The following is a 26,180-nucleotide window of genomic DNA, read 5'->3' on the forward strand; positions in this document are numbered from 1 at the left end:
CACATGAATATAGAATACTAATGAAATAGAATGTAAATTTTATTTATTTATTGAAGACATGTCAAAACTATGCATTGGAAACTTTCAACTACTATTATTAAGAGTTATTATTGTATAATAATTAATAAAATCTTAAAAATTACTTAAAGGGTATTTTGAATAAAAAAAAATAATACATTATTGATATGCTCAAACTTCAAATATTGTGGGACTAAAAACGTCACTTATTGAAGGATCGAGAGAGTATAAAATTAGTTATAAATTTTTATCATTGATATGAAACATATTTAAACGTTTATTAATTAATAAATGTTGCAAAAATTATCACTTTATACAGGATAAATATATGTTTATATATCTCTAAAAGATGATGATTTATTGTTGATGGTCAAGACTCAAGAAACAGTTTTCTCCCCCTTTAACTGTGCGGTACATTTACCAGTAAGGAAAAATATTCTAGAAATTCGTTTTTCACATAAATAATTTTTACCCCATCAATATTGTGTAAAATACTAAAATGTTAAGATTACGATTCTAAGATAATTAAACGAATAAAAAGAAAATACAAACGGGGAATTGAAGAAGAATTTGTGGGCACAAAATGTAAGTGCTAGTTTTATAACTTTTCAATCTTGCTGATTTTCAATTGTTTCAGGACCAACTGGAAAAACAACATCCTTTGAAATTCAACTATCCCAATTTCTAATGGCCAAAACAGATTCCTAGTACTATAAACAACTATGCTGACAAATTATAAAGTTAGTCTACTGCACTAAATTCGTGCAACACATCACAAGCGCAAAGTTAAAGTGGAATTCCAGACACTGATGTCAAAGAGATAAACACTAAATTTATTGTGTGTTTAATGTTGATTAATTTAGATAGATTAAATCAATTATTTTTTGAAAAAAAGTCTAGTATAAAAATAAATAAATTCATTCACGGACTTAACAGTTTCAAAACCTAAATTATACCAATAACTTCAGTAATTGGACGGTCAATGTTTAGTTCTGCAAAGTTGACGGGACTCGGAAACAGTTAAAATTAGGATCTATCATTACCAAAAAGAAAAAGTCTTATTTCTGTCTGTTTCGTCTAGGAAAATCCTGTCAAGATAATGATGGATTCGGATCTATCATTGGAATTAATTTTTACTTTTGGCAGATATTTTGTATGAAAACCAGAAAAGAAATAGTAGAAACAATTAAATTTTTTAAATGCAGTATGAGATAATTAGTGGAAATAAATGAACTTGTTTAACCGTGACATTTCGAACTCGTTAGAAAAAAAAAGAGTTAATTTTAAATTAGATTTAAATTTTCTTTTGTTTGACATGTTAAAATATGTTGCTCGCAACGTATTTGTCTAAAGTCAAATAATTCACTTTAAAATTCACAGCAAAGTAAATAGTTAACTTTAAATTTGAATTTAAATTTTCTCTTGTTATGTTATAAATTAAATTCTATTTTTATTTAAATAAAAATAAATTAACTTAAATAAAAATACATAAAATTTATTTCACAATTTTTCATATAAAGAATGAATAAGAGAAAAAGGTTCGTTGAATGTAAGAATGACGAGAGCTAGAAGGGGTGAGGTTGGGTGGAGGTGAAACAACGAGAGAAGCGAGTGAGCCTGGCTGAGGGAGAGAGGAGGAACAATGGTTTAAGCAGATTTTATATATATTTTTTTATCATTTTTATATTTTTATTTAAATAAATTTATTTATTTATAATAAAATAAAACTAAATATCTAATTTTAGTTACAATAAGAAATTATCTAAATTCTTTAAAATATACAAAAATTACACACACAAAATTTGTCTAATCACTCAATCATATCGTAAAATAAAATATCTATTTTATCGACATCATAAATGTACTCTTAACCCTACATATACTTTCAAATTATTGAAATCAACTAAGATTAATTTTTACTCACTGCATACCTTTTTTTTAAATTAAATTAAAATAATTTTAAAAAAATTTAATATAAATTTAAAAATTCTTACACTTAATTTAAATTTTTTATTTAATTTATATTTAATAAATTATAATTTATTTTTTTATTAATATTAGATATAAATTAAATAAAAAACTTAAATTAAGTATAAAAATTTTTAGACTTATATCAGTGTGAGAAAATTTTTTTTATTTATATAATTTATTATTATAATATATGATTTTTCTTTCTTTTAATCTTAGTTTTAATTTTTTTAATTTAGTATTATTTAATATTATAAATACTTTATGAATAAAAATATTTATTTTTAAAATTTATTAAATTTTAAAATAATAATCTAATACATAAAAACTATCAAATTAACAATTAAAATTGAATCATATGATTGTGATTGGTTTAGGTTTATTTGTTCTTTTCAAAATTAAATCGATCGAACCATGAACAAACTTAAACAGAAATTGAAGGGAGAGGAAGTAGAATGAATCAATGAAGGGCCAATCTAGTTAGAGTACAAATTTGATTTTCTTCTAGCATGACTCGTGTTTTTAATATAAAATTAATTTATGCACATATTAATTATATTTAATTGTTTAAAATACATTTGAAAATATATTTATTATGATAAAAATAATTTTAAATTGAAAATACTATGAAGTTAAAATTTATATTATAACTGTATTATGATGTGAGAAACCAGAATTTTTGTTGCACTAAATAAAGTGGGAGAATTATGAAATATTGCTCCATTTCAATCGAAAAGACAACAATAAATTCAAGGTTAGGTTTTTTTTTACTTTAAAGAAGTTTTCTTTTTTAAATTAGAAATTGTGAAATGTTACCATGATTGATCTATTTTTTAAAAATTAAATATTTATCTAATAAATTAATTATAAAAGATTAAAAATATAATTAAAAGAATATATTATCAATATTTTTTGGCAGTTTGGCAAGTACTTTATTATTAATTACAAATTAATACTAAAAATTTACTTTATTTAGAATAATTTATATTAATATATATATATATATATATATATATATATATAAAGACAAGACACTTACACTAAATTTCAATCATACAAATCAAATAATTTAATAATTAAAAAGTTACAATCAAAATAACAAAATACAAACGTGTGAGTTATTCACATTTTTAATTATTAAATTATTTAATTTATACAATTAAAATTTAATTTAAGTATTTTAGACTTACACCTAATATATATATATATATATATATATATATATATATATATATATATATATATATATATATAAAAGAATCGATATCATGTTTAGTTGAAATAAATCACATTTTGTTGGTAATATGTCCAACGACTTCCTAACAAGTAATCAAATGTAGGCTGAAGCTATTCGATATACGTTTTAAGTCTAGGTTGATTGACCAAGTTAGAGGTATTTTTCCACTTATTTAAAAAAGTAGTTGTAAATGATACTAAAAGTAGAATTTTCTTTATTACAATGTTTTTTCTCTCTCATTTTTTTTTAATTATGGTTGTCCCAATATTCTCTTTTCATTGGATAATAAACAAGTCTGATTCCTAAAATGGTATCAGAGCCTTCTAATTCATCATCACCTGTGTGATGTTGTTTATAATATATTCTATCAATCAATTATCTGATTATACTTTTATTCTTATAATTAATTATAATATTATTTTATTATATTAACCATTTCCAAATTAATATAGACAATTAAATTAATTATTTAACATGCAATATAAAGGATATTCCTATGCTTAAAAGTAAGATAATGTTTAAAACTCTGCGGTTATAACTTATAAAAGGGTGTGTGCATGTTTTGACGTTCTTAAATAAAAATTAAGGAAGAGAGGTCAGGTAGGACTTGCGCTGGTGAATCATCATGAAAGTGTCCCAAAGGTTTATTGAATTGTAATTAAAAAAGAAAGAAAGAAAGAAAGAAAGAAAGAAAGAAAGAGGAGAGAGTTCAGGGAAAAAAGAAAAAGCTGGTGATAATAAGCTGTTCATTTGACGACTTTATTCCAGTCGAGATATACTGTCATATTTGTGCGTTCACGTGCCTTCAGATTTAGAGTGATAACATGAAACCAAATGATTGTGGTTTGCTCCATAAAGTTGAACCAACAAATAATTCAAGTTGAATATGTATACAAAATTTTGAAAAAGTCCTCTGAGAAAGCAAAGTTGGACCCGTTTACTAGTCTTTTGGGATTACTAATTGTTCAGTAATATTTTACTGGTGAGTGAAAAGTCACAAGTTGTTCTTCTTGTTCAGAAAAAAAAATGTTATTAGACAAAAGGCAGATAAAAGTTCATGCTGCCTTTTATCTTTAGTACAATGTCAAATTTAGTTCTATTCTAATGTCGTCCTTAAGCAGCAAAGGCGAATAATTGCTATTTTTGACACCATTAGTTCGAAATTTATAAACACTTATTTGCATTATCGACATTAGAAAGATAGCAAAATAGAGGGGAGGGAAAATGTAATATCACAATCTAATTATTAGAATAATCATCTACATTCTTTGCGGTAAATCGGCAACCATATCCTTCACCATTTGCCCAGTATTATCAACAGAAAATTTCTTAACCTGTACATAGTAGATCATTTCAGGGGGAAAAGTAAGAATTCATCCGTTTTAGATTTTTAAAAAAATATTTTAATAAAATTTATTTTAAATTATTGAACATAATTGAAATGTGTTTAAATTAATCTTAGTCATAAAGTTTTATAGTATACCTTGCTCACAATGTAAGAAAATAATCATTATTGTAAATCAACTAGGCTGCGATTCTTATATTAAGTAATCATCATTAGCTCATTGCCCTGATCATGAAAACAATAATATAGCATAACACTAATGAAATGGTTTAACTCAAGCATTTAGTGTAAACAAACCTTTTTTTTTTTACATAATTGGGAAAAACAATAGTTCTGTATCATCACTTATGGATACAGCTAGAACAATAATATATGAATGTTTTTTGTACCGAAAAAATCCCGTCGTTTTAGTTCAAAATTTATATCAAAGGAAGAAGAAAAATTACAAATAACTCATGCGACATGTATGGAGTTTATAAACGTAAAGAAAAGAATTGTAAATTTTGATGCAAAAAATTCAAAACTCCTTTTGCAATTGAAAAAAGTAAACTAAAATCAAGATTTATTTTAGGGGTGATTCTCACTCCTCCCTTTAACTTTAATAAGTAATAGAATTTAAAAAATAATGCTTTTAAATAAGTAAAGTATAGATATTAAGGATTGTTGATGTGATTTTATGTTAAACGAACAATTAAAATTTAATAATTTTTAGATAAATTTATTTAGTAATTTTGTGAATATTGAAAGATAAATTAAAGAATACATCAAAATGTCTATCCAACTCTTTCTATGGCTCCTCCTTTATCTTTCTACTCTCAACTCCTAATTCTTTTGCCACCCTTTACTTACTAACATTGCTACCATCTGTCATGAATTGTCAATTTTTGTTGTTAATATTTATTAATATTTACTCAGAATTTAATATTTAACAAATATGCAGATGATAATAATATAAAAAATTATATAATTTTTTATATTTAATAATATAAACTTTGAAAGTACATAACTTTTAGCATTGATATATATAAATTATATGTTTATTTCATATAATTTTTTAAGATTTATTCAACTCAAACACTTTAAGGAAGGTTTGGATAATTTTTTTAAAAATTTTAAAATTTTCTAATATTTGTGTATTTTTTAGCATTTTTTATTTTTATTTTTTGTATAAAAGGTTCATGCACAATTGCCAATGGTGAATAGAGAATGAGTAATTATATGTTGTGTAATAAAGAATAGGAAGATAAAAAAAAAAGGAGAGAGAAAAAGAATGATATACGTCAAATTATTGATACGTTTTTTAACACATGTTAATTAAAAAATTTCTCTATCAATAATACACTATGCATGTAAGCTTTTCTAAAAAATATTTTTTTTTATAATCAAATTTAAAAGGGGACTATAATCACCCTTATTTTAGGTTATGTTAGGTGGACACGAGTTAATCACATTGAGGTAGACATAAAAGAAGAAAAGACTAATATTTGATGAAAACCCAAGTGGGTTCGGTGCTTCTGCACCAAGTTCGGCGATAAATAAAGTTTTAGTTCAAATATGAATTCACATGTACTTGACGTTTCATACAATATTGTGTTGGGACAATTGGACTCCACAACGACAAACCATTTAGAAACATGGAACTGTGGATAACATAATTTATGCAGCGAAAGGATTCAATGCATTATATATTGTCATATGCTAGTGGACAACTGAACAAAATTTGGTGTTTAACTTTTCAAATTCTCCAGCTACTTGGTTGTCTAACTCTAGAGTGTGAAAGTTCACGTAAGTGAGGTACTCTGTTAAAAGCATTTTAGATGGCCAAAGCTTCACATAACATTCCAACCTGAAAATGAGCCTAGGGTCAACTACTCCATCAGGCTCAAGCATGTGGGTTCTTAATTAATACCTGCTGCAAAAGTCCAGGGGCATGAAATTTGGTTTACTTAATTTTATGCCTTAACAAATCAGGTTTTCAGCTATGGATCAGAGATTCGGGTTTAAGTTAACCAGAACGAAAAGGGCTTTGGTTTGGCAGACTTGTACTGAGGCTTGATTTTCAGCATTTTAAAAGTATTTTTTATCTTTATTCCCCCCTTATTAGTATACATTTGGTTACAAATCTCAATACCAAATTGACAAAAGGTATAAGAACACTCCAAAATCGATGTGGTCTGTTTCTTTATTAATTAATTGTACTGTGTGAATTGAGGAATTAATGATCTACAAAATTACTTTATTATTTTAAATAGAATAAAATAGCAGAAGTCAAAGTGCGGAATTCTTGAGTTCAAAGCACGATGACCGAGGACGTGAGGTTTTGGCAGTAGAATCACATGGGAGCCATAAGCCCACGCTGGTTCGGGTCGCGAGCACGGGGACAATGCCTTGCCTAGTCTTAATAATATTAAATATTTATTATATTTATTGTTTTTAATATAATAAATATTTTTAAAAAATATTATTTTAAATACTTAAACTTGATCCTAAAATTTGAAATGAACAAAAGTATAAAATTAATATATAAATTAACACACCCTAACTCCTATATTGCCCATGTTTCCGAGGCAGTACTAGTCCGAGTAACTACTAACATGGGAATAATTCTTGGCTGATTGCGGAATGCTAAGTGTTTTTCTAAGGATATTAGATAAAGAAATAGTCAAAATAAAGTTTTTGTTAAAAATATTAAAAACTCCTAACAAGTATATATTAATAATATTTTTTTTATAGTTTTTTCTTTTAGTTCTTTAATTAGTGTTGTTAACATTTGTCTTAAAAATTTGTTGACTTTTATTAACATTAGTCTTTAAAATTGATTTAAGTATACAAAAATAATATTTTTTATTAGAAAATATTCATTATATTTTATATGTAATAATCTTTACTTTTAAATACAAGTTTATAGTTTTATATGTTTAAAGTTATTTTAAAAGTTATTAAATTTTTGTAAATTAAAAAATATAGATTAAGAAAATAAGTTTTATTGGATATAAAAAATTAATAATAAATTTAAAACATTAAATTTAAAGTTAAAAAAGTTTTTAAAAAAACCATGATACTTTTAAGAAACAACAGTAACAATAAATGTTTTACTAATTAGTGTCTTAAGCCTCTAAATACTTGTTAAAAAATATATTAAAGACCATGTTGACACTGCGTTTATGATATTTAAAATTTTGTTTTTCATTAACCAATATCTGAAAGGCCTTTGTTAACCATTTTTCTAACAATATTAATAATAGTTAGTCCATGCTCTCTCTTTCATGCAAGGTATTAGAATATCAACAAAGCCCAAAACAATTGTTAGGCAACCCAGTCTTTTAAGTAAGTTAACAAGATTCGATTATTGACGTATGTATGGAAATATATATATATATATATTGCGAGAGGCTAGATTTATTTTAATGATCTATTACTTCGAAAGAATATAACCTTCTGTTATCAGTTAAAGAATTTCCTTTATGCACACAGCCAAAGACAAGGGAGATCTAGAATGCAGAATTTACGGAACATGAAAAGGAATGGATTTTACATAATTTATTTAATTTTTCATAAGTTTATTTAATAAAATAAAAATATTTAATGAATAATTTTATCTTATTAATTTATAATTTAACAACATGTGACTTGAGAGACTGTGAACTGCTGAAAAGGCCGCAATAGTAATGATATAAGCATGAAACGATGAGCTTTGAAGAATGAAGACCAGACTTAAACAAAGAGAGCAGTGCTGAGAATCTTGATGACTTCAAGAACACTGAATTGGTGGAGGAAGGGCAAGAGGTAAAAAATGTAGTTTCCTCTCAATTTCGTGTTAGTGTTCTACTATTTTTTTAAAAAAAAATTAGAATATATTTTTTTAAAAAAAATTAGAATATATTTTTAATTAGACTTTAATCGTTCGTATTTAAACTTTGTATGTAGATCAGTCAAATTAAGTAATAGTAAACCAAGGTTAATTATCTAATGATTTTGTACAAGATTTTTTTTTTTAGTTAAGGAAATTGTATGCATTGTTTCAACTTTGCAGGAAATAAACACTTTAAAGATATAATTTTATATTTTGTTCAAAAATATTTTAAAAAACTACTAATATAACTCTTTTGACGTTTTTCATTTTTCTTTTGACAAATTAATATTTAATTATCGTGAAATTTTATGAAAACATTTTTCTTGAAAAATGCAGACATTCGGTCTATTTTTTTTAACATCACTTTCCTTTCTCGTTTCCACTCACGTTTAAATTAGTTGAAATACTGTTAACAAGGTTTATCAAATAAAAAAAAATGATTCTAATCGGGACAGCCAAAATATGTTCTAAAGATTGTTCAATGTAAATTAACTTAGAAACAGCTGCTAAGTTGCATGGAATTATATTTTATTGAATTTTATTAGTTTATAACTATGAATCTAAATTTAATCAAATATAATCTTGTAAGTATAGTTGAAGATTATCTTTCGTTTCAAAGCAAATAAAAGTTTGTTTTTATCAAATCAATTACTTTGATATTTTTTAATTAATGGGTGAAAAAAAATATTAAATGTTATAAACTTTATGTTAAAATTTACTTTATTAAATAGCCAAAAAAAATTACTTTATTAAGTAGTCGTAAGATTACCAAAAATAATTATTGAGAAAGGTATAGATTTAATTTACTCTCAAATAAATAGTGGGTTAGGTGGAGGGTAGCTATTTATTTTTTGTTTTTTTATGGTATTTCTTTTATGTCTTGTAGCTGCAGCCATAAATTGCGGAAAAGTGGGTTGTTTATTGTCTTCTTGTTAAAATTCGGAGGAGGCTAGCACCAATTGCCAATTGCAGCTAAGTGCAAAACAAGAGTAATTAGTTTGGTAAACAGGTCCACACTCAATTATGGATTAAATGAATAAATACTGTCCTTAAATTTGTAGTTCAAGCAAATACTAGTCAGAATAGTTCATCACTGAAGGCGAAGCATGAATCATGTGGATTATCATTAAGGAACACAAATTAATAGCGTTACCGAATGTGCGGCTTCATCACATTCCTCCAAGGCAACTCTTTGACATTAACTTAGTGAGACCTTAATGAAACAACAATTTGGGTTATTAAATTTTGATTGTAGAAAAAATTATAAAAATATAAATTATAAAATATATATGCCATAGCCGAAAGGAATCCGCATGTTGTTCAGTATGTGAAGTTATTAAAAAATGATAACGATATAACAAATACACAAATATGACTAGGTAGCGACAAAATGAGTTATCATGTTGTCTAGGGATACTGAGGTCAAATTCACATGCTCTCTTATTGTTGGATTGGGTGAATATGCTAATGCATCCTTGCTTTTTGTGTAGTTATGAATTCTGACTTCTTGTCTCCTATAGCAGCAAATGGCCCTCCCAACTTAGCTTTCAGACTATATTATTTTCTTTTATTTTATCTATACACGGTTTGCCGTATATATTAATCAAATACTTTTTTTTATTAAGTGTCTCATAATACATACTAAAAATTAATAAATAATAATTTTTTACCAAAAATTATAATGTTTAATACCATTAATATATTAACTTATGTAATCTTCAAACAAATATTAAAAACTAAATAAAAATAGTACTACCACAAATCTCGCTTTCATATTTTGCTTAAAATTACCTTTTGAATGTTACAGACTAGCATAGATTGAAGTTCATCTTTCGATTTAGTTTTATTTAAAAAACATTGTAGTAACAACTATAGATTGAAAATCAATGATCAACGGTGCCGAGTCTCGAAAGGAAACCAGGCCCATATCGTTATTTTACCTGGGCCTGGGCTCCCAAGAAATGGCCTTAAAGTGAATTAATACAAGGTATGGGGAAATAGGGTGAGAGAGTGTCTTAGATTTTTCAGGAAAGATATCTGACAAAATATATTCTCCGCACAATCAAAGTACATTGGTCCCCCCACGTTTGGCTTCTGCCCTAACGCACTTTACTTTCATTGTCCATTTCTTTTCTTTCTCTCTCTTAACTTTTATATGAGAATTATCCAACTCTTTCACATCACAATTCCATCCAAGCATTTTAACTTTTCTTTTATATAATTCGTTACACTTCCTGTAATATCATATTTTATTTTATTTTTTTAATTGATTTCATTTTTTTTACTATAATGTAGTAGTTTTAGAAATTTTTAGTTCAATTTTACAATTTACTCCAGTTTTATATTTTATTATTCATCTTCAATTCAATTTAATATATTTTTATCTCAATTTTAAAATAATAAATAAATATAAATAATATTTTTCCAAACAAATAAATTATCTATTAAAAGTTTTAATGTATATAAAATAAACTAATAGCGTTTTATTAAATATGTAACAAAATAGATAATAGAAGTACTGTTTTTTATTTTTTTTAAAAATACATAATAAAAATTATGTATAATAATTTTTTATTAAAAATAATAAAATAATATAGCATTTTCGTTATCGATAGAAATTTCTCTCAATCTGCACTGACAATAGGATAAAATTGTCCGACTTGTTGACGACCCTCGTCTGATCAGACCATTTTTCTGTTGTTGTTGAATGGTGTTATGTATACATCAAATTGTCCACTATGCTTGTATTTATTGAATAATAAATGATTATGCATTCCATTATTGTTTCTCTCAACTTTTATTTTATAATTTAAAATTTGTGAAAACATTAATGGCAATAATTTTGTTTCCTTATGATACATTATATTTGAATATTGATAATGTTTTGTTTTTCTTTTTTTTTATTTATAAATAAGTGAGAGAAAAAATAAAGGAGAAAACTGTAAGATCAAATAAATAATATAATAGAAAATAAAACAAAACACGAAAAAGTATCTTAAGTATTTTTTGAATAAATAGTAAATTTCCTTCCTTATCAAATGGCAACCCTTCTCCAATAATTAGCTCACTTTGTCTTCTTTTTTTTTTTTTTTCACATTCTTCGCAAATTTATTTTATTTAATTAATCGGTCTATACCATTAAATTGTTAAATCTACATAATATTACTTAAAAGTTATATTTTAATATTTAAACTCGAAATAATTTTTTTGGTAAATTACAATGTTCAAGACACCTAAATAATATCATATAGTAGTAAGTTATTGCCTTGTTTTAGTTTATATAGTTTTTTTATTTACTGAAAATTAAAAATAAAAGACTAATATTTTAATATAAAAAAATATGTATATTATTAATATATTATACTGTTAGTATAAATCAATAGTCTGAAACTAAGAACGTATTTTTCTTTAATGAATATTATATCAATGAAAGTAAGTGTTTAGTTTATTTTGTTAATATGTTTTTATAATGAGCTTGAAGGTTGTGCATCTTATCATATTAGTTTTACACTAAAAAAATGGTGAGTGTGTAGTCATGGTTTGTATACACACCAATAAAAAATTGAATTTAAGAAAAAGTAAAAATATAAAACAAATAGAACAAATTGTCTGTAAAGAGAAATCTGAAAATGTGTAACCGTTTAGTTTTAATCCCGTGAATTCGTAGCTATATTAAAAAAGGTATTGTATACTTCGAAATATATGTTTTTCTTTGGTTGAAACAATATTAATTATCAATTTTAATTAAATTGAAATAACTATTAATTAAACATGTCTACAAATAAATGATCACACGCTTTATATAAATAGAGTGGTGTCTACAAGTATAGAATGGTAATAAGTACACCTTTTTATTTTTTTAATACTTTTTTATTTATTAATTTTCTAAGATGTGATTAAAAGATAATCCCACTGCTGGATTTACTGCTTCTTAATCAAATACAATAAACAAACAATTCGTAGTTAATGTAGTGGTCCTAATTGCACTGTGGATGGCGTTGGTGTTGTCATAAAACTTTAATTGGTAGCATTTCATTTTTATTTTTATGAATTCCCATATTTCAGCTAACCACATAATATGTTTGCTAACTCTAATTTTTTGTCCCAATTATTTCTCTTACATCTTACTGAAATTCTTTTCATTTTTATCTATTTTTTCTTAGAATAATATATATTATGTATTTTTCTTCTTCTTCTTTTTTCTTTCTTTCTTATGCCTAGCTCACAACATATCATGGGACGGGATACATTATTCATAAATAACTTATATTATTTTTCCAATAAGTTTTAGAATAATACTTTTTTGTCTTTTTTCATTACACCACCTATCCAATTGTCAACTCTCTCTCCGTCTTTTATCTTTATCTAAATTGTAACAAAAATATACCTCTTTTAGTTACAAAAATAACACTTTTCTTCGTAAATTATCAAACCTTGCTTGGCGGGTCCTATGGTGTCACGAGGGGAGTTTGAAAATATTATTTGAAAGAGCAGTGGAACCCAGGTGAACGCTATAATTTGTCTTTTTTCTTAGCCCGGCTTATTCTATACTAATGAATCTGGAAAATAATGTTGTGATCACACGAAGCAATTATTGTTAATACTGAAACCAGAAATTGAGTAAGTTTTGCTGAACAAATATCATTGTGCATAATGTTTATGGTTCGCAACGTTATGTGTTTGTATATGATAACAACAATTTGTGTGTTCTCAATTAAAAATTTAAAAGTTAAACACAATTTTGTTGAGTATAGAACTCATCCAGTTTCATCAATTCGCGAATTGGAAGAAAGCTTAGTTTGGATTAAGAAAATAATCTCAGTTTTAACTTATTGATCAACTTTAACTTAATTTTTTAAGAGGCAAGACTGGGTAAAGCTCGCTTGATATCATTTCAGCTAAATTATGCGGCTAAAAATATATTGCATATTTAATGAACGAATTCCTTAAAATTATGCTAGTAAAATATTTTATTTCTTAATTTTTTAAGACATTTTATTAATTATTTTTTCTTTTTTTTTAAATTTTGTTTTATCTTAATTTTTATTTTATATTAAGAAAGATTAAAGTAAAAAGCATTTGTAACTTCAGACACTGATAAAGTATTTTAAAAATTTTAAAGAAATAATTTTTTATTAAAAATAATGTTGAAACAAAAAATATTAATACTATTTTTTTATAAACATATTTTGATTTTTAAAATTCTTAACCAATAATTAAGAACTTTAATTAGCAATTGCTTATAAAAATTTACTCTTTAAAATATTAAGCACACTTGTTCAATATTAAACACTATTTAGCAATCTTTTAAATACTAAATACAATAAAATTAAAAACAAATCTCAACCATAAGATGAAGACTTCTCTTCCATTTTTTCTGACCAAAAAAGTCATACATGTGAAAAAAGAGGTTAACAAAAAATTTCTCAACAAAGAGAGAAAAAAAGTACTAACATATGATCCAGGTTGTCTAAGGCCTGGAACTTGACCCAAACATTGGTAGATCAGGATCGCTAAATATGTTTCTGGCCCATTTACTTAAAGACATTTGCACCGTAAAACGTTTTCGCTAACATCGGATTTTGTTTGGGAAAATAAAAATACGTAATTAGAAACATTATTAAAATCACTGTACTTTTTATCATTTAAAATTAAATATATCCTTTTTTAAAAACCTAAACATGGCACAAGTCCACATAATCGTAATCTTTAAGCTCAAGATACTATTAATTATGATTTATCAGGAGACAGCATGCTATTGAATTACGAATTTTTTTAATACTATATATATTTACCTCCAACCTATATTATATTAAACTATATACATCGAAATTAAATCAAGACATGTAATGTAATTTTTAAATTGGTACACATTAAGATTTTTTATTATGCAAGTGAAAAGATCAACTTATAAAGGATAAATAATTAAACTCTTAAAAAATATTTATAAATAAAAGAATGGATACTTTTTTATTTTCTTGATAAATATCTTTATTAAGAGTTTCTTTCTTGTATAATTTTCTCAACACAAACTTGTCACTTTTCCATAAGCGAATAAAATCACCGGTGATAAAAATAAAACAATTAATTCGTTTGCAACAAAATTACCACATTCAAGTTACAAACACTTTAACACTAAACCTTAAATAAAAAGTTCAACATAATCCCAATTACTTGTAAATTGGACAATTAATTAAGTGACTCTCACTAGACATTTTCTAACCAAGTAAATTCAGACGAATCTATTGCTATAAAGGGAATCAGTTGTAACTTATCTATTGTTATATTTATTTTCCAATTTGATACGGAAGAATATAAAAATAAAATAAAATATGATAATGTATATATAAAATGACTATACTCCTTCTTTTTTATGTAAGAGAATAAATAAGAATAAGATATTTTAACCACTTTTAAAAATGTGCACACACAAACCTCATTTTAAACGAGAGATAGAGAAAAAATAAATTATAAAAACTTTATAAAAAGAACGTCATTTTTATTAAATCAAATCCAGTCCTACTTTTTTTTCCCCGTTTTTTATATAACTAAATATTTATATTTGTGTCATCTTTTACTTTTTTTTCTTATTTTTATTTTAACAAATTCAAACATGCTTTTAGTCACGAAGCATGTAAAAACAAAAGGATGATAAATCTCTACTAAGTTTTCCATCAGCTAAATTGATGCTTAATTAACTATAGGTGGAACATAGTCTTCAAAAGTAAGAAATAAAAATAAAATTTAGATGCATTGTAAATGTTATTCTCCAATAAAAATTAGAGTTTCACTTTGGTAGTGTACGTGACTTTTAATATTGATATGTTGAGTTTTGTTATATGAGTCAAGATTTGTTAATAATACGCGTTAAACTACTTAATAATTTTTTATAAATTTTAAAATTAAATAATATAATTATTAAATAATTTTATATTATTTTCTTAACATATATATCAAATTTTACATAATTGAACATTTGTAAATATGTATTTTAAAATTCGATATTTACTTATATTTTAAAAAATATTACTTATTTAAATAAAGTAATGTTATGAAGTGTTTAATAATTTTATTTTTTTTATAAAATTTTTTAAAGTTGATCTATTTGATAAAAATATTCAAATTAGATTGATTAATCTAATATTTTATAAAACATTATTAAGTGGTGTGCATAAGTATTTAAGTTTGACATATAGAATTATCAACATACTTTTTAACACATTTTTTAAACATACTTTTAACTACTTGCTAAAATTTGTTAGAAGTTACAAATATTATGTAAATTTTGATTTTTTTTTCATTTTTCATTTATTGTTTTTCTCTCATGCTTTATAATTTTTAATAATTTTTAACTAGTTGCTAAGAGTGTGTTGCTAACTAGCAATCCTCCTATATATAAACTTATACATAGCTATAAAATAATTTTAAACCAACATGCATAATCAACTTGCCTTCTATTCGCATCCATGAATAAGTATTTAGAACCCTTTAGTTCACAGACAAGATGCATGGATATTAATACCAAATACTAGATAGGGTATTTTTCATGCCATAAAGTTTATGACAGCAAATATGATAACCCTAATTTGTAGCGACCGTAAGAAATGGTTTTTCTGCGTGTCTCTCACACATACTTATACTTTATTGATAAACGATTAGAAATTGAGTCTCTTCTAAAATGCTATATCTTCACAGCACAGTTATAGCCTCTGAGCAGAAGCTTTGTTGTACTTCCATCGCTAGTTCCTCCAGACTTAGTTGACATCCCAGCTCTATCTGTAGTAGTAAAAGGAATCAAATCAAAAGGTCTGAGATAAAGAATATAATAAGATCCTAAAGCAAAATATTGTAAATTATACTCACTTTCTTAAAATCAAATACAAAGCAAAAGTAAAGGCAACTCTATTTGATAACAACTATATATCAAATGTTTATCTGCTGAGAACTTAAGAAGTTTCTCAATTTTTCTTACGTTAACTTTTACTCGGTTTTGTCGTTTGTTCTCTTGATCATTGTAGTAACACGACCAGTGGTATTATTCCCTTGTTCATTTTTATATCATTGACACATAATCCCAGAAAGTTACTATTGAAGGTTTACCTGTGAACTTCATGGTCACGCGGTGATGCAAGCTATACATTTTAAGGAATTCAGGTCGGAAATTAACATAAATGTTGGACAAAGCATTACAATAAGATTTTCATTAAAAGGAATGCTATGTGATAGATTGCACGAAATTGTGTGAATTACCACAAAAGACGGTGGGAAGGTGATAAACAAAATAAGAGAAAAAATATAATAACAAAAAAATCCCTGCACTGCACTTGCTACCCATTCCAGGCCATTCCAATAATTTTGTTTTCCATAAAATAATTACAGAGAGTGAAGAAAGAAGCGCATAGAATATTTTTAGTAAGGATGCAGGTCCTTTCATTGGTTCATTTAGTTAGAAATTGGATCACATTAGTAAAAGGGGGCGTAAGGACAATGTGGTTGATCAAAATAATAAAAAAAAGCAATTAAGCTAACGTCTATCAGTTCATCTTAATAACATCTTTTGTATCCTTAATTTGACTGTAACTTTGTGCGTTTGTCTTTAGATGTAGAAAATGGTGTAAGATCTACTATTTCTTAGAAATTACACTGTGTTTATGCATTTGATTCTTCGGAATGGTTTGAAACCCTACAGTTACGAGAATGTTTAGGTCACAATATTTGGGAATCTCAATGTTACCTTTCTTGATTATTCTTGTGTGTGTAATAATAGAAATATATAATTGTAAAAATCAAATAAAAGCCAGTGGCATTAATCTTAGATATAACTTTATAGAACAATTACACAAGAATATAGCTGCGTTTTACCTTGACCACAAATTGGTATAAGACAGTCTCCTCCATGCTACTGATGTTCAGATGAAGGACTTCAAATGAAAGACTTTCCAAAACAGCTATAATCCTTGCAACTTGACCCGGAATTCTGTGGGAAATCACTTTCAAAATCACGTTTGAACCCGATATTTTCACTTCTACATCCGCAACAGAAGAGTTGCAGCTTGCTCCTAGTTCCTTGAATGAATTAGTCCCAATTAAGGAGGAACTATCGAGTTGATGAAATGTTGGCTGCAGTGTTCTTGGGCTCGGGCCAGGGCTAGGGCTTAAACTCTTTCTTCTTTTCTGGGACTCCAAAGCCTGAAGTACTTGGTGTAACTCCTTGATGAATTCTATAACTCCCCCTATTATAGATGCTTGGTCTCCCTAAAGGTAAAAAACATAAAAAGATACAAGAAACGATGAATCAAATACACACATACAGAGATTACAACGAGGAATAAGAAAATAAAAATATATGTACATATAGGGAGGAGAAAATACCCTTTTGATGTAGAAACATGGAGTCAACGACCTCAACACTTTGAGATGTTCATTCATCTGTCTTCTCCTGTTCCTCTCGACAGCTATATGAGACATAGTTTGGTTTTAGATAAGAATGGTTGAGAGTTTGGTACTTTCTCAGCTAGTTAGTTATTTTCACCCACGCGAATCAAAGTGTGCTGTATTTATAGAAGCCAAAGTAAGACTAAGAGTCCTCAGAAAACAAAAAACTAATGCGTAATAAATGCTATAGGTTGCTTTCCCGTGAAGTATTCTTTAACGTTGTTTACACATAGACACACATACACACAAACTCTCTTTCTCTCTCTTTCATTGCTTATAAACATTACGCGTCTCACGTTTATGATCTTGCGTCAATTACGTGCCCTCGTGAGTTAAAACAGGGTGAGGGTTATTTTCTCAGCTCTCCCATGCATTTTTATCTGTTCCCTTTCCATCATTCATGCATGCCTTGCCGAGGTCTTCATCGCTCAACTTAGTTACATGTTGCAACCGTACAATTATTCCCAAACATTGGCGGGTACCAAAATATCTGCTTCCATTTTTGTAAGGCTTTATCACATCCTATATATTTCTACCATGGAAAAAAGGAAGCAAAATATTACAATTCCAGTGACAGTGCAGCAAGAGCAATTTGGTCACCATTCACTAAACGTTACCCACCCTATATTTTTCTTCTAAGAATTAGAACTAAAGCTTTTAACTTTTCCATACCTAACATATTTTTTTAATGAAATGTAACTAACCGATCTTACATCTTTACTAAGGATAAAAAGAAATCAGATTGTTTAGATACTTTATTCACTACATATTATGGTTCAGTTGTGTTGAAAAAATTAAGACACGAACTAAAAATATCAACGTGACATAAATAAATCGTATAAGTACATTTAGATGTTATATATTTTTTTAATAATATTTTGTTTCCTTTGACGACAAAAAATTAGCTTATGAGTTCGTTAGCTAATCCATATATGTTATTGATTATAAGAGAATTGCTTTGTAGTACTTATTAATTGCAATAAAATTGTATACAGAAAACTCAGATTTTTAGTTTTATATTTATCTAATAAAATTTTAACATATGGTTGTAATGAATTTGTACTATTAGTTTCTTGTATTCAGCAGCATTCTTTTAATTATAGTTTATGGATGAACTCAGTATATGAAATGTATTAAAAAAAACAAAAACAAAAACTTATCCATAGAAATAATACACTGGTTTTTTCAATTCAGTACAAATTTTAAATAATTTATAAATCTAATTATAAATTCGATTCTTATACTTCTTTTCATTTTTAATTTAATCTCAATACTTTAAAATTTTTATTTTTAATTAGTTTTTTACAACTGATTAAAAAGACATGCATTTTATGAATTTGTTAACCAATAATAAATAATTTTTTATTCAAAATTATGCTAGGATGTATTAAAAATTATATGAATGAGTATACTTCTATTCATTTTAATAAATATTTTTAATTTGAATTCTTTAAATACTAAAAATTATAAACTAAATTAGTATGTTAATTTCTTAACTTTCAATTTTTTTTGATTTGATCCTTTAATATTTTATTTCATTTTAATCTTTTAACTTTAAAAATTATTTTACATAACTTATTTTCTATAATATATATATATATATATATATATAATTATTTTTCTTCTACCTATTTCTTCACTTCTTCTTCTTGTCTTCCACTTCTTTTGTTATTGCATGTATATTTCTACACATTTCTCTTCAATTTCCTCTTTCATTTTCCCTTTCCTTCCACATATATACACTATCTTCATTTATTATAGTCACTTTTGTTGTGAACTACCATAATCTTTATACTTAACTCATTTTCTATAATTGCATCAATAACATTACTATTGCCTTCTTCTATAGCCTCAACGTTGCTATCATAGTCTCGTCATTTTTCAAGACACAAAACTTATTAAAATGCGCAATGCGTTATTCATAGTTTAAATTGGACAAAATGAATTATGAAGTCGTAGATGGGTAATACGAGAAGGAAGAAAAAGAAAGAGAAAAGGAAGAACAGAAAGAAAAAATTTTGCATGAAAAAAGATAAAAAGTTTACAATATAATTAACACACACATATATATATATATATATTATATAAAGACTTATTTAAAATATTTTAAATATTAGAGAATTAAAATGAAATAAAAAATTAGAAGAACAAATCGAAATAAAATTAAAAATTAAGAAACTAACCTATTAATATAGCCTAAATTATATATGATGAATGGTGTAAGAGATGTATAAAGTCTTAAAACCTTTTCCCATTTACTCATAGAAATAATAAGTTTTTTTAAGAACTCACTTTGATCAGATACACTGGGTGTGATGCATATTTGAAAATATAATAAAATCACGTTAAATTACATTTCAACATAAAAGCCATAAGTTGTAGTGTTGAAATGAAACAAACGTTTGAATGTGCAAAACCAAACATGCTAGAAGGCTTTGTTACAAAAATTGATGAATTTAAAAAATGAATTTCCTCCATTACCATACATGAGATAGAAGGTATAAAATATTGTACTAAAATTGCTTTAAATTGCAAGTTTTCACCAAAATTTTGGTATTAAACAGGATTTCCTTTCTGATTTATAACAGTTCCAACAGTGTGTTAGGATTAGTCTTCAGCTATTCGCAGATTTCTTTGTACGAAGATACATATGGTTGGCTGAATCCTATTGGTGGATGTTTGAACACTTCAGAAATAATATAAAATAATAAAACGTTTGCACAATAATTCGTTCAAAGGGTGCAAGCGTTTGAGGTGAAGGATATTATAAGGTGAATAATATATGACCCAAAAAAACTGAAAAACCTAGAAACGTTAAAGCTATTAAAAAATGGATTGAGGTGAATAATTTCATTTGACCCAATATCAATTTGGCAGTCGTTGTTTCCCTTGTTTGACGAGGTTAAGGATAGTTTTCCACTGTCATGATTTACTTGAATAGAATGACCTCTAATTCAAATTTTGCATTGATGTTAAAATGGTAATTCTAGAGGTCCACCGTTAATAATTATACCAAACAATTGGGTTTTAGTGTGTCTAAACTAGTAGCAATTAAGTGACTATATTTTGACCAGAAAAATAAACAACTACAAAACTCAATTTTTCTACTAAAATCACAATATTACAGAGAGCCAAAGACAGTTCGCTAAAAACTAATTTTAAATAAATTGTCCAGACGAATCTAATGTTCTCCCAAATCTTGAACGCCTTTTCAAAGTCTCTTTCTTGTTTTCTGTTTTTGGTTTTGTAAAATATCATTGTTGTTTTGGCCAACACTACTTTTTCATTTTGTTCCTAAATCTCTCTGTGATGCTTGTTAAAATGTATTCTATTGAATTAAAAATACCAAAAAAAAAAAAAAAGAAAGAAAAAGTCAATTGTTTGCTCCCCCACCCACCCCATAAGCTTGATACAAGCCCCATATATATTGATTATACTTATTAATTAAATTTTTTAGACAAAAAATTTAATTAAGTTGTTGAGCAAGGGTTCATAATTACGCGGGGTTTATTTAATTTTTTATAAGGCTTATTGATTTGATTATAAATAATTATTTTATTATTTACACACACAAATCTTTACAAGTTAAAGTTACAGATTCAAAATTTTTATATGCCGAATAATAACATAATATTATGTTGTTAAAAAAAATACATAATTTAAATAAAATAAAATTTTCACTTTCCCAAACCTTGTAGTATTTAAACCTTACACCTAAAACTCAAACCCCTATCTATGTCCCTTGACCAACGAGGTTCTCTATTTTCTTGATTTTTTTGTTTACCAATAGACTTGCCCATCTAGGAATATTATGTATGAATAAAAAAGCCCATAAAGCCCATTTAACAAGTTTTACACTCTTTCTTTCCCTGTTCGGGCTTTCATAATCCCTGTGCTATTGGCGTTATTCCTTCTTCTTCCTTATTTTGCTGGTGCTTCAACTTACCGATAGAGTGAAAATAATATAATTACAAAATGTTTGACGTGTGTTTGGTTACAATTTTTTTTATTTCTTATATTTATTTTTAATTATAAAAATGTTACCTTATTTTTACTGTATTTGTTTGCTTTGGAAATTTATATAAAAATAAAGAAAATAGAATATATATATATATATATATATATATATGAAGAATATTTTCATATTGGTGTAAGTCTAAAAACTCTTATACTCGATCTGAATCTTTCATTTAATCCTAATATAAATGAACTTATTTATCAATGTGTGCCCTCCCCTTCCATGTTTATTATTTGGAATAATAATATAATTAAAAATTTTAACCCTAATAGGGGAATTAGGCAGGGAGACCCTATCTCCCCTTATATCTTTATTCTTTATTTAGAAAGACTATCTCACGTAATTCAAGATAAAATAAATAATGAGAATTAAAATCCCTTCTCTTTCAATAATAAAAGGCCTAAAATTTTAATTGTTGATGATATAATTTTAATTGCTAAAGCAAATATGTACAACACTATGATGATTAGTTTTATCCTATTTGAGTTCTGCTTTGTATCTGCTCTATCTATTAACAAAAATAAATCTTTTCTATTTTTTTCTAATAACTGTGATTTTGTTTTATAAAAAGACATTAGCCTTAGATTACTCTCCCAATTTGGTAAGTACTTAGGTATCCCAATTAGCCACCTCAAACCTAATAAGCAAGATTTTTCTTTCTTAGTTGATAAGATTAGGAAAAAACTTTTTCTCTAAAAAATGAACTCTCTTTATGGCTGATAAGATCACTTTTGCTTAGTCTTTCATTATGAGCATTCCTACCTATTTTATACAATCTATACTCTTTCCTAAATTTGTTTGTAAAGAAATATATAATATCTATAAAAAGTTCATTTTGGAGTTTTTGGGTGGTAAGAAATGTCATTTAATTAGTTGAGAGAAAATTTGTAAACCTAAAAGGGGAAGGGGTTTAGGTTTTAGGAAAACTCACCTTGTAAACAAAGTCTATATCATGAAATTATATTTGAGTCATAAACTCCCCTCATGAGTCCAGTTAATTTGTAGTAACTAAAAATTCTCTTTTGAAAAGAGCCTTATTTCTAATACCCACTAAAACTGTTCTCATCTTTGGAGAAATATTTTATCTGTGTGGCAGTCGTTCTATAATGGGCTTGACTGGATCCTAGGTGATGGGTTGACAACCAGATTTTGAGAGGATGATTGGATCCATTCTCATCAAAACCTTACACAATTTTCTCTCTAACCTATTCTTGAGTTTGAGTTAAATGAGCCTATGGTAATGCTCTCTTATAATAACCATTGAAATTGGCCTAAGATTAAATCCCTGCTCCCTAATCACATATGTGCTTCAATTGCTCAAATTAATCCCCCAATCTTAGAAAGGGGGTAGGACCTATTTTTCTGGAAACACATTTGTAATGGAATTTTCACTGTAAAATATGCTTATAATTATAATCTTGTCTCCTGCCCTAATCAGGATCAGATTCTAATCAATAATCTCTTTAACCTTGTCTAGAGTTGGGCAAGGCCCCCAAAAATTATTTTTTTCCTATGGAAAATAGTTCATGGTAGACTCCTTGCTAATGATGAACTATATAATTGTGAAATTATTAACTCTTTTATTTGTTTCAGGTGTAAAATTGCTGTTGAAACTATTATGCATGTCCTCAAGGACTACTAGTTTGCTAGGCAAATTTGAAATCAATTTCTTCTCCTTGACTGTTGGGTTTTATTTTTTGGTAAAGGGTTGGCTAGTTGGCTAAAATTTAATTTGTCCAAAGCTAGTTTTCCTTTACATCCTTATTGGAGTTTATTGTTTGAAATAGTCATTTGGAACTTGTTGAATAACAGGAATAGGGAGATTTTTCAGAACTCCCCTCTAAACAGTGAGTCTCTTCATCATAAAATACAATATGATCTTGACTATCTCATTTTCTATTGCAGGATTAATAAAAAGGTGAGATTTGGTTGGTTGGAGACTAAACGACCCACCGATGACATTCTCTTATAATTCTGTAACTAAAATTCGATGTTGATGAAGCTGTTTTTCAAGCTACTAGGATGATTAGCTGTGGAGGACTCAATCAAAACAACTATGAAAACTTATTATTTCACAAAGCTCCAGAATTGTGCTTTCCCTAACTACTGAGGTTTGGAGGTCTTTAACTTATCATATCCAAGAAAATTCAATTAATATGGATAGAATGTGATTCTAAAGAGACTCTCTCTCTTATAATTAATAAGATTAAGTTTATTAAATTTAACTATATCTTAAGAGAAGCCAATCAAAGTACTGATTGGTTAGCTAAACTTAGTGCTGAGTGAGTTACCTTTAATTTGCTTTGACGAAGTATCTCATATTTTAGTGCCATTTTTAAGATTAGACTCTTTAGGTATTTGGGTTTTTAGATTCTTAATCTAGTTTGTTTGTGTTTTGAGCTTTTTAAGCCCTATTTGTGAGAAAAAAAAAATCAAATTTTGATTGAAATCATTCTAAACCATTAAATTAATTATAAAAATTAAATTATTAAAAACTCAAAAATAAAAATCATATTTTGTTATATATTTAGTTTAGTTTTTTTTGTGATTATATTTACAATCAAATTAAAATAAATTGAATTGCAAAAATCATAAATTTATATTTTTTTATTCCATCCACTGACTTGAAATATATTTTATAGAATGTACCTATATTTTATTTTAAAAGTTGAGACTATTTTAATACGTGGTTTATAATTTACATTAAGTTATGATTTGTAATAAAATTTAAAGCTTTCAAATTTTTTATGTATGCTACCTTTTACTTAAAAAATAGAAAATGTTATTAAAAAATTATGCATGGATTTCAGACTTTAGTAATACTAATCAATAAATTTTTATTTATTTGTTAACAAAAAAAATAAAACATCATTCTCTACCAATTTTATTTGATTAATTTTCAAAGAGAACAAATTGTTATACTCTTTTACACGTGAAAAGCAATAAAATAGTTGAAGTTATTTACGTATAATTGTATAATAAAAATTGACTTTCTCACTAAAAACAATAATCCTAGCTGCAGTGGTATCCGTGTAGTCCACTAAACTTTTACAACGTTAACAAAAGAAATGGCACGTCATAAAGAAATTAAAAGAAATACCCACTTGCCATAGCCAACTTGCAATGTTTTTTTAAGCTCTTGGGATTTTAATATAGGTCTATGCAAGTGTAAGGGAGAATAAAGTAAATATGCACAGGTTTGTGAGACATTAATATCTATGTAAAGCTCTCTTACATGTGTACATTTTAATGTGTTGCTAACCTACACACATATGAAACTTTATATCTTAATATTAAAATATTTCTTATACAAGAATGAATACAATAAATATTAATTATATAATTATAGATTATGATCGAATATATTATATAAGTTTTAAGAAATTAAATATTTTATATACTTTAATTTTAATTATTTATAATAAAATATATGAATAAGATATCTATTATTAAGCTAAAAAAATTAAAATAAATTTTTCTTTATTTTCACATAAAAACATTCTTATTATCTATTATTTATCTTATAGTATGGAAGATTCTTTTTTTATAAAACAAACACAAGAACAATGAATAATAATGTATAGTAGTAGCAAATAATTCACACATGTGAACTTTACGGATATCGGTGCAGTACATCGAACTTTTCAACAATAAATAATAATATATAATAGCAAATAATTCCCACTTGGGAACTTAATGAATATCGGTGCAGTACATTGAACTTTTGAGCATTAACAAAACAGAATGGCACGTCATAACGAAAAAACTTCGAAAAAATAAAATAAAATGAACCCAACACCTGATCTTTTATCATTCATCACAAGCCATTAAAGAGAGTGTTTTAAACGGTTTACAAAAGTAATTTATAAATTTTAATATTTTTTATATAATTTATTAAATTAATTTTTTAATTTATAATAAAAAATTATAATTTAATCATGATATATTTTTTTATACACAATTTATTAAATAAATATTAAATTAAATCCAAATACATTTTAAAACTCTGAAGAAGAGGCGTAACCTAATTCGAAGACAAACTCATCAAAGAAAAAACACTGCATTTTTGAAAAAGTCAGTTGTGAATACTTAAATAAATTACGTTAAATGTAAAGTGAATAAACTTAAATATGGACTACGTTATATCCCCTCGTGTACATGTGAATGTTATTATTATGATTCGAAAGCTTCGTAGATATACATATTCAAATAGGATTACGCAAGTGAGGGATGATTAAACGTGAATACTACGTGTGAATATCAATAAAAGAGAATTATACTATATGAATTGTATGCAAATAAGATT

General features: G+C 26.1%; 1 protein-coding gene across 1 annotated transcript; it reads right to left on the minus strand.

The window, feature by feature from the left end:
• Positions 1-16,110: 16,110 nt before the first annotated feature.
• Positions 16,111-17,933, minus strand: LOC113852154 (transcription factor MUTE). The gene is made up of 3 exons (XM_027482400.1): positions 17,794-17,933; positions 17,284-17,676; positions 16,111-16,197 (listed from the first exon to the last, which is right to left on the minus strand). Exons 1-3 carry the CDS (start codon positions 17,887-17,889, stop codon positions 16,111-16,113), a joined length of 576 nt encoding a protein of 191 aa, XP_027338201.1. The 5' UTR covers positions 17,890-17,933.
• Positions 17,934-26,180: the final 8,247 nt, after the last annotated feature.

This window comes from Abrus precatorius, unplaced genomic scaffold, assembly GCF_003935025.1.
Source record: "Abrus precatorius isolate BTA unplaced genomic scaffold, Abrus_2018 Scaffold10, whole genome shotgun sequence".
Lineage (NCBI taxonomy): Eukaryota > Viridiplantae > Streptophyta > Magnoliopsida > Fabales > Fabaceae > Abrus > Abrus precatorius.

Coding starts and splice junctions, on each gene's coding strand:
- LOC113852154 (XM_027482400.1), bottom strand. CDS start 17,889: ATGTCTCATATAGCTGTCGAGAGGAACAGGAGAAGACAGATGAATGAA. Junction 17,677..17,793: donor CATGTTTCTACATCAAAAGG/GTATTTTCTCCT, acceptor TTTTACCTTTAG/GGAGACCAAGCATCTATAAT. Junction 16,198..17,283: donor TATACCAATTTGTGGTCAAG/GTAAAACGCAGC, acceptor TTACTACTACAG/ATAGAGCTGGGATGTCAACT.